Raw genomic sequence first — 10808 nt, 5'->3', positions numbered from 1 at the left:
AGCAGCTCTGTACTGTCTACTTGTGATTGAACTAAGCAGTTCAAGGGATTAAGATAGTTTTCACTAAGTAAAATATTTTACTTCACTACTTTTTTTTGGTCCTTGGTATAAAACAAATTAAGCTGTTCTTGAAGTAGTTTCAAACAAAGCTGCTCAACCACCTGGACTCACAACAAGGGAGAGGATTTTTCACACCCAGTCTCTTTATCTTACTCATTTAAATATCTTTCCTTTTTAATACCTTTTTAAATGATTTTGAACTAAAGTCCTTGAATTACCCCCTTGAAAAGGTTTTCATCTTTTCTTCAACAATTTAATCCTTTAATTCAAGTAGTCAATTGTATATCAAAGGTCTTTAGGGAAATTATTGACCTAATTTTTAGTTACATGATAGATATTCAGTAAAAAGTAAAAGTATAAACTTAAATGCAATTAGAATTATAGGAACCATGAGAAGATATAGGAGGGAACCTTCTTGGAATAATCTGATTCTTCTGGACTTTCAAAAAGCCTTTAGTAAGCCTTTCTGCACAACAGGCTATTAAGGAAATCAGCCAGTAGTGAGGTAAGAGATCAGTGATTTGAGACACGGTGCTAGAATATAAAGCTTACAAAGACATGGTTGATACTCTGTACGGCGATAGATTAACAGTGAAACAGTCCCAAACTCACATTCTAACATCATATAGTACAGCGAGTTATCGTTCAGCTTACTTGAAACAAAAGTGACAGGAAACTAAAGAACTTGAATTGGTTGAAAGCACAACACACTGACAGCTGAAAGTCTTTGCTGACAAGAACATGGTAATTGGCATTAGATGAAATCTTGTAAATTATTCATACAAGTTTCATCTGCTAGTTGTGGAAGAAGGACCAGTGCATCGCTGTGGACAGCTCAGTCTCCCTGATTCAGTGGCTGTCAAGAAGCAAACATACAGACTGTTCCAAAGCATATGGAAAAGCAAAAAAAAAAAAAAAAACAAAACACAAAAAACCAAAAAACCCAAACCACTATAACAAAACAGAAAATACAATGTCAGTTTGAAAATTAGTGGTATGGTCCCATCAACTGGGATGCTGTGTTTGATGGCCCCAGAGAACAGCAAAGAATCACAGAGACAGTGTGAGCCAGAAAGGAGAGGCAATAAATATGATTATAGGCTGTGAAGGCTTTTCTTCTGAAGTGAAACTCTGAAGAAGTGTTTACAGAAGAGATGAATAGAAAAGCACTTAGCCCTGGACATGGGCAATAATGAATATTACATGGAAGAAAAAATGAGCACTTCTTATTCTATTTTGTAACAGGAGAGACATTCAGTGAAAATGAAAACAACACATTTAAAACATATTACAGCCTTTTTTCTTTTAATGTTGTAGACAATTCCACAATAGTAGTCTGCAAGATTTGGGACATCTTCTGAAACACTGACTGATAAGGAACTAAATATTTCACATATAATTCAGAATAATCAGGGGGAGCAGAAAGCTTTAATAAGAAAATAAGAGGGACCTCCTAGAGATATAAGGTTTCCCCCTCCCCCTTTAAATTCTTTTCTGGTCATTGATCAAAGTGGTGGTTGCAGTCTGGATCCATCAAGGCGGTAGTGGAAGCCCTGGGTGGTGAGGGAAGCCCCAAAACTCAGTTATATGCACTCAGGTTCAGGTGGGAATGTCTCCTGTACCTTCCCTGGGGAGGGGAGTTTCACACTGGATGATGTAATACAGTGAGTTATGGGATACTTCGGCAGTCTTTGATACCTTCTAAAATGTTGCAGCTGTCTCACATCAGTGCAGCCGAGTCTGCTATGACCCATTATGGCTCTTCAACAAGAGATGAAAACCTTCAGGCTATGTGTGAGTGTTCCAGGGAGTTATCACAGCTGAGTCATCTGTGTAAGGAAAAAGAAACACTACCCCAACTCGCAGGATTTGCCTCTTTCCTTACCTTGTTTAAAACCCAGCTTGTAGCCTGAGGTGTTGGCTGTGCACACCTTCAGCCCCTGGCCTGGGTGGACACTCTGCACATTGTTAGCAAAGCACAGTACTGGTTGAGCCACAAGCACCAATAGTCCAGGCTCTTACAGCACCTGGGCAGGGGGTTGAATGTTTGAGTCATTAACCACCAGCAGTTCAGTCTCTAAAGAAGACAAAACATCAAAAAGCCAAAAAGACATATTTGGAGAAAAGAAAAGGTAGATACCAGAATTTTTGTGTAACCCATGAAAATGGTCTTCACAGAAAAAGGAGGGACTGGACTTACTAGGAACGAGGTATAACAGTAAGTTAAAGCCAACACTAGGGTTAAAGTGCAAATTAAAGCTGTCATTCAAAATGAGAATTTCAGAGACTGATGACAACTGCCATGCAACTAACCTTGAAACTCACTCTCCCACAACTAATACATGATATACAGATCATGAAAACAATGGGTCTTCATGCTATATTTTCTTTATAAACTACAATGAAACTGCAATTAAGGAAATAAAGCCTTCCTATAAATACTGTGAAACAAAGAAAGGTTTTGATTATATATGCAACCAAAATGAGGCAGACCTTGAGTCTTGGGTAGAAATCCTGTACGCTAAATCCAGTCAGTGCTCCTTACCACACACTGGTAATCACAGGCACGCTGACCACAGGATGCTCCACCCATCTTCCTGGCATCCCAAGGCAAAGCCTCATCTTGACATGCATACTGTTCTAGTGAAGCTTCAGCTTCAATTACTGCTGGAAAGTAGAATTGCATGTGTATAAAAACTCAGAATGTAACACCAAAATATACACTAGCAATGCTGGTATTTGCAGTCCCACCTTTTGAAGTGCTTGTCATGAGGTAGTATCAATAAAAAGGCATTTTTCCACTTCGGTGGCATTATATCACATCATATATTAGCACATAATCTCAGTTATTTTACCACACACTGTTTTTTCTCTCAGCCAGATTTCACATCATCACGACTTTGAATATTTTGTACTGTTAACAATGTATAGAGGAAATAATTTTTGGGAGCTATTCAGATAGCATATTAATAAAGGTCATTACAGAGTATAAATAGCTGAAATTTATTCCAATGAACTATATTAATTCACAAATACAACTAATCTTAAACTCTTGCTTAACAAGACAATGAAAATAGAAGACTGCATGCAAGTATAAGTGTGTATTTATACGTATGTGGAAAACTGAAATGCACTTCTCCAGCACGTCTGCACCTAAAAATAGAGAGCTAAAAATGAAATGGGAGGAAAGAATTACTTTGCAAAATGAACCAAACAAACCTACTCTGCGTGCATGGGGATGAACTTATCCTGAGGCTCCTTCTGCAAAGTGCATGTCCTTCCCTGCCATGGACGTAGCAAGGAGGTTGTTCTCACAGTTCCTCTTCACAGCCATAATCACAAAATGCACATAATCTGCACAAAATGATGCCTGCAAAGCACTTGTGGATGACATCTCAAAGAATTCCCAGTTCAAACAGGTACAGTGATCAAAACAGCCTGATGCACCGTCTCTCTTCTACAAAGAGGTATAACAAGGTTTTTTCCTGTGCAGAGAAGAGAGGACAGGAAGGAACAGAGCTGCAAAGGGACTTTTTTCCCCCCAAAATGTGTATTTTCAGTTTCTCATTTCAATCACTGATCAAGTAAGTCACTTGGCTTCAATTTTTTCTTAAGCACTTTTTTGGTGAGTCATAACAAAGTGTACAGCAGAAGAAGCAGCGGACTTTGTGAATCAAATCAAAGAACCAGAGCCTACGGAAACAGACATCCAACCTCAAGGCCTGAACAAAGGAAGCATATTCATTAAGAGTGTGCATTCCCTTCCAGGTAGTCATCACTTAAGTATTCCTTCCTCATGGGAGGCCACAAAGGCTGTCTGCACCACCAGCATAATATGATCTAATATATCAACTTTCCAATTGGTTATTTCAGCCTCCAAATTAACACAACGTTCTGTCCATCCTAAATGTTCCCTGACACTGAAGTCTGTTAATACAGGTCAACAAAGGAGACCTAGAAAAGTTCACATGAAACCTGTCAGTTACTTAAGCCTGCTTCTCAAGGTGTATATATACACACCAGAATTAGGGCGTGAGATGCCATTTTTAAAAGGGAACAGAAATAGGAAGCAGAAAGAAGTGGCCATCTTTTCCTTTAGGAGGGACACATGGGAGATGGGAAGGGGAGGACAGTTCTGTTGGCATGCATTCCCTTGAAAAAGTTTAACGGTCCCAGCAGTAAGGGGTGGTGGTAAGAAGGGGAGGAGGCCATTCTCATTAAGACTGAAGCAGCAAATGAAAAGGCCTACATAATTTTTCCAGGGGAACTTCCACATTGACTATTTGGGCATTTCTCATTGTGTCTCTAGTTTACAAAATGAAAAACTGGGACACTTCACAGTTTCACATAAAGACATTCACACATAACTGAAAATCAGGATGAAGACTGAGGAGGAAAGGAAGAAAGTATCTGCAAAAGCTAACCTTGGTATAATGAAGCTATTCCCTCTGGGCTCTCTTTGTAGCCATGAGAGGCTCTTTCAGTTCATTGTATGCTGCAGGTTTTCTTTGCTTATGACCCACAAAGCATCCATGGCAGGTTAGACACACAGGGTTCAAGCCAGCCACTGTGTGCAGGAACAGCTGACCAGACCTACAGTTTACCTTGCTTGAAACAAGGTGAGCAATGATTACCAAAATGGACATCAATATAACACACGCAGCTCTGAACTTGTGGAATGAGGGGTGAAAGGGAAGGAACAGGAAGATGCATCTCTCTCCTCATAGCCTTGCCTAGCTATAGGTGATGGATAAACTGGCTGAGCAGGGTACATCTCTCTCCATGAGCATCTTTACAGTCAAAAGACTCAGGCTGATTATGTAGTAAGAAGATACCAACTCTTGGTATTCCCTACAGGCACACAGAGGCCTCTGGGATCCAACTCTCTGCTGTATGCTGAACCCTCTTTACCTTTTCTGTTGTTAATAGTACCACTGTGGCTCCTCTGAGGGCACACTGGCATACACGAGATCTCCTTATCTAAATTCAGAAATCTGTAAAACTCCACCGAGGCTTCTTCCTAGCAAAGGCAGTACAAAATAAAGGCAATCAGAAAGAAATGTTAACAAATGTTAGACTGATTAACCTTGTTAAATTTGCAATTGTCCTGTAACTCATTATTCCAAGGTAGGAAGAAGGCAAGCAGCATGCTGCACGCTTGTTCTTTATTGTAGGTGTGCACATTGTTCCTTCAGTCAAGCTATCCTTTAAAGATCATTTTTGATGCATTATGCAAGTGATATATAGTAAATTTTTGATGTATTTTTGACATTATACTTTTCTAGATGGTTAACACCGCATGTGATAAAGAATGAAGTTCAGAAGGACCAGGGAAAAAATGAAAAACCTGTAACTAGAGCAGGAGAAAAAGAAGACAAGCCTAATGAGACTAAGAGTACTGAGCAGAATAAATACAGGCAATATAGGAGCAGCATCTCTAAGTGACTATATGAACCATCTTACTTTTCTCCCTTTTAAATCAATGAGTATCTCTCCAATTATCTAAAGTATTACCGCAGGGCAAAAAAAAGGGTGCTGAAAATTTCCAGTCTTTATGGGATGGAATGAGCTTATCCATGGAGACTTGAAAATAAAAGGAATCTTCTTCAAGTTATACCAAATTTTAGGTAAGGTAGTACCAAAGGAATTTTTACACAGCTTTTTATTATAGAAAATCCAGAATCTGACATTTCACAAGAGATTTCACAGCTGTGACTGAGGCATAAAGTACCTCTGAAAGCAATAGGTAAGGAACTGGGAAAAAAGCCAAGGGACCTCCAATTTTAAAGGGAGAACGCACATTTTGATTAAGTAATTAAGGAGCAATACCAGTGACCAAGCTAAAACCAATCAGCATTGCACCACACCCCTGTGCCAGCAGCCCCCTGTGAGAACAGCCTTCACCTCACCTCCTTACCTGTCACAGGCACCCGACACTGAAGACAAATTCTCTCATTTCTTGGAGCTTGGCATCCTCTTCCACATCCTTGCTCTCCCTCCCCCCCATCTTCTTAAGAAATGTTGCACCTTATTTTCTCCCACAAGAAAGATTTTGGTGCCCATTTTATTTCACAAAATAATGGAAAAAGGGAAGTCAAAATGGACATAGCTTGAACAGTCAAAATGTGATAGTTAATTTTCTTAATGGACTTGTCTGTTTTACGGGCTAACAAAACATTTTCCCCAACAACATTAAGGTTTTAAGTTGCACCCTCTCAGGTTTCTTTTTAAGTTAGAAGAAAAAGTTTGATGACATTCATGAGTAGACAAGAAAAGAAAATCTCAGCTAAATTACAGACTTGAGGAAAACATAAAAAAAGCAGAACATCTTTGAACTGACCTCATTTTTCCAGTATATAAAGTAATATTTTGCTCAGGACACTTTTAACCTACCAATTCATGTTTTACGTAGTTTTAATTAAAATACCCCTTTATTCTGCATTTTGACTTCGCCATTTCTTAAAAAATTATTTTGACAAATTCAAAACAGCTTTAAAAAGTATACTAAATCTAACTGAAAGTAAATTGAAGGACAAGTCTTCCTGCTCTCTTTATGTTATTAGAGTAAGCAGAGTCAATTCTCTGCTCACATAATAATAGACTCCTGCTTTTTTAGATACTCTGAGAAAATTAGCCTTATGCTTTCCTCAACAGTGAAAGATAAAGCAGTTTAAGAATGGTGAAGATAAGCTATTGTCTTCTTTTAAATTCACAATACCAATTTAGTAACAGGGAGGCCGTTAAACTGTTATTGGAGCTTGAAGTGCTCACCCTAGCTCATGTATTTTTTGGGGGGCTGACAAGTACTAAGCTACTTTAGAGTACACCCTGCATTCCAAATTTAAGAGTTATGTTACTGGAACCTTAAGTAAACTAGAGAACACCATGCTCCTAGGTTAATATAACATACCATCGACATCCAGTTAGTATTAGTAGTAATATTAAAAATTGTGTTTGATCTTCAATATGTACATGATCTGATTGTAAAACTCATTAAACATAACACAAAAACACTTTCATAGTCAGTGAAACTGAGGAGATGAACTGTCCACAATCTGAAGGCTGCAATATTGCTTATTGCAACTCAAATGGCTTTAGAAAGCAGGATCTGCAAATGGCAATTTTAAAGTATTTTAAACAAAGAGTGGACAGTTTTGTCCCAAAATTTATATAACTGCTTTCATACTGTGAGGTTGTATTTTGATGATTTCTGTAACAAAGTGGTCTAAACAGTGGTAGTCTTTTTTTTTTCTCCCTCAAGAAAACATGCTTTAGACTTGAGTATATGAATAACCAAGCTTCTCAGACCTTGCTCCAAATAAAATATAGTTACAGCACAGAATTACAGTTCTTACAAATACCACAAACACTTCTGTCAAGATTTATTCCTGCACGAATGGCAAATTTGCTGAGTGTGTCAGCAGCTCATCTCTCTAACACCTAACGCCACCACCGTGAGGAAATCCAGGATCTCAGCCAGGGAGCCCTAGCAAGATGGATGAAGCCTCTCTTGCTGTATCCATGGACCTGGATACTACAACCAGTTTTGAAAGGTAAGTTTTAAGCATGCAAGATCAGAACAGGTTCCTTCCCAAATGTCTCTTTGGTTCACAGCAGCTCAGTCCCAGCTGAGGACTGAAGCTTCCTCTGTGAGCCATCCCCCTGCAGGAAGTTCTTTGAAGTACCAAGGACTAACAACTGAACAAAATAGTGAAGAACATCACAGGACCTCCTCTTCTTCAAGTCTTTCAGCCAATACTGGAGCCAAACTCCAGTATTAATTATAGACTAGATGACTGAGTTACTCCTTTGCTGTGCTTCGACTACCATTAGCTGCTACTGCTGAGGAAAGCAAGCCCTGGATCCCTGCATGTCATTCAGCTCTACAGTAACTCAGAACTGACCATCCCCAAAACTCCTGTGGCACTGTGCAACTCTGGGAATACCCTCATTTGGAATACTACATTCTATTTTGACTTCTTTCTCTTGTAAAAAAAAATACAACTTTGACCTGCTCAGAGCATAAACAATAAAAACAACAGCTACTTTAAATAGCTCAGTCTGTTAAATATCTGTTAATATTTCAAAAAATGAAAAAACAACCAACCAACCAAACACAAAGAAATTGTATATGCAGCAAAGACTTGAGCTCAAGTCCTAATTTCACCCTCTCTCTGTTTTCTCAAAAGAGCACAGTATTTTTAGCCGCTAGGGTGAAATAAGACAAAGAACTAGAGATGTTTAAGCTGGCGTTTCCTGATCAGAATGTCTGAGATCAAGTGCTTTATTTTTTATTAAATATTTTGTTTTCACAGGTACCGTTTTAATGCATTTCCATTTATTAATGATGTCATTAACAAACTTTTTAACTTGACCAGAATATCTCAGAAGTTATGGGTTGATAAAAAATATGCTATTAAACCCATAACATAGTAAGGGAACTATTACTTTAGATAAATTAAATAAACTTGTACAATTAAACCATTATGAAGTATTGATTATTTTCAATAATGTGCATAGACAGCTATCAAAGAAGCATAATAATCATCAGAATTCTTTTTAGAAAACATTTTTTCAAATTAGGTTTTCATGGATTTAACACATACTGCCAAAATGCACAAATCATTTTGAAAATGAGACGTGGGTTGGGCAAAAAACCAACAGTTTAAACATATACCACATGATGCCACTTAAGTATTTTTAGATGCATGGCTTAACAAGATAGAAACCTTATTTTTTTTGCAATATGAATTTATTTTCTATGCAAATGTTTTTGACTTAAAACCTTTTATTACATGAAAGGTAGCATAAATAAATTCTGCTAAATACAGAAAAAAAAATTGAGACATTTTTCTTAGAAAAATGTGACAACTTAGGCAAAAATGATCTATTTCCTTAGGAATGGTTCTATTTTCTGTTATAAAACAGCTCAAATATATTTCTTATGCTTTATAGAAGATGAAATATGATTTACACATGAAATGTGTAAGTTCTCATATGTCCAGCAATTGTAAATTTCACAAATTAAAAAAGAAAAATGTAGTTATATAGCTTCAACAACTGCATAATGTTCAACTATCACCTCTCTCTCCTACCAACCATGCCCACACTACTTCCTATTTCACCCCAGAAGACTTTCCATATTTTTCTTAGCTATTTACTGTTGAGAATTAGAGCCTTAACCAGATGATTTTGATTTAATTTCTCATGCAATCAATGTAGACAGAGCTAGTTGGTCCACACGACTTCAGATAGAACAATTTTATACTATAAACTGCTGCAGCAACTGAGGGTTGCTTTTTTATTTTAAACTTTGCTTCCAATGAGCTTGAGCACTTCAAGCCCTGTAGTTCAAAACGTCTAAAAAGACTTGAAACACCTCTTATTTTGCTTACTTTTTATATACTGGGAAAGATGTTCCTTAAACAACTCCTTTGTAGTGCTAGAGTTGAAGTCTATGACTTTAAAATCAAATTCATAGTTAAAAAAATAAAAACCAAACTAATCATTTTACCCTCTAAGATCCCAAGTGTAACTTGCTCAGGATGTCACAATATTAAAAAACATTGTGAAAAGTAACAGAACAAGTTGACACACTTTCACATGTGACATTTAAACCAGCAACACTGGGGTTTCAATTTAAAAAATCTTAATTTAAAAAAATCAACTGAAGTATTTACTGAAATTTTTTTCATATTTGTATAGTTGGAAGAATATACACATATAGAATGCCTGTTTGAAAATTTTTGTAAAGTTTTCTCATATAACATTCACACTGTAATCTGAAATTTGTTGTTTCTCACCCCGGCCTCAGCATCTGGCTTTGAATTAACAAGCAAAATTAAAAAAAAAAGGTTTTTTTGGCTGTAAAGTTACAATTACAAATACTTAAAACTAAGTGACAAAACACCCATTTTGCTGATATCTTAATGGTTTTATTCACAAAATAAAGAGCCTTGTCTTTCTCAAGGAAGAACTTAACAGAAAGACTTAACGATACAATTATAAAAAAGTGGTACAGAAAATTTGAAAAAGTCTGGTAAAATTTACAAATGCAAACTATCACTTTGTACAAAATCTTTTTTTAAAGAAAGTTCAGTAATAGATTTTAAAATACAGTCTTAACAGCTCAGAAATGCACATTTATTTCAAACTGTGGTTGGTCTTCATTTTCGCCTGTGTGGGGAATTCTCCCTTCGTCTGTCCTCGTTCCTTCTGGATTCCCTCTCCTCGTTTCTCCTGGACTCCCTCTCCTCATCCCTTCTGGACTCCCTCTCCTCGTTCCTCCTGGATTCCCTCTCTTCGTTCCTCCTGGACTCCCTCTCCTCGTTCCGCCTGGGTTCTCTCTCCTCGTTCCGCCTGGATTCCCTCTCCTCGTTCCGCCTGGGTTCCCTCTCCTCGTCCCTCCTGGACTCCCTTTCCTCGTCCCTCCTGGATTCCCTCTCCTCCTCCCTCCTGGATTCCCTCTCCTCGTTCCTCCTGAGCTCCCTCTCCTCGTCCCTTCTGGACTCCCTCTCCTCGTTCCTCCTGGATTCCCTCTCCTCATTCCGCCTGGATTCCCTCTCCTCATTCCACCTGGATTCCCTCTCCTCATCCCTCCTGAGCTCCCTCTCCTCGTTCCTCCTGAGCTCCCTCTCTTCATCCCTCCTGCGCTCCCTCTCCTCATTCCGCCTGGATTCCCTCTCCTCATTCCTCCTGGATTCCCTCTCCTCGTTCCTCCTGGGTTCCCTCTCCTCGTTCCTCCTGGG

At 38.2% G+C, this 10808-nt stretch overlaps 1 protein-coding gene across 7 annotated transcripts in view; it reads right to left on the bottom strand.

The window, feature by feature from the left end:
* Nucleotides 1-9973: 9973 nt before the first annotated feature.
* Nucleotides 9974-10808, bottom strand: part of CWC22 (CWC22 spliceosome associated protein homolog) — a 28520-nt gene continuing 27685 nt past the window's right edge. For 5 of the 7 annotated variants that reach the window (XM_027678425.1, XM_027678428.1, XM_027678429.1 and 2 more), the window contains one exon: nt 9974-10745. In XM_027678425.1, coding sequence (XP_027534226.1) covers nt 10227-10745 — 519 coding nt within the window. In that variant the 3' untranslated portion in view covers nt 9974-10226. The remainder of the gene's footprint in view (nt 10746-10808) is intronic. The other 2 variants (XM_027678431.1, XM_027678432.1) reach the window with 2 other exon arrangements.

The sequence above is a fragment of the Neopelma chrysocephalum genome, unplaced genomic scaffold, assembly GCF_003984885.1.
Source record: "Neopelma chrysocephalum unplaced genomic scaffold, ASM398488v2 Primary Assembly neopelma1_44, whole genome shotgun sequence".
Classification (NCBI taxonomy): domain Eukaryota; kingdom Metazoa; phylum Chordata; class Aves; order Passeriformes; family Pipridae; genus Neopelma; species Neopelma chrysocephalum.
This window is presented reverse-complemented; position numbering and strand designations above follow the sequence as displayed.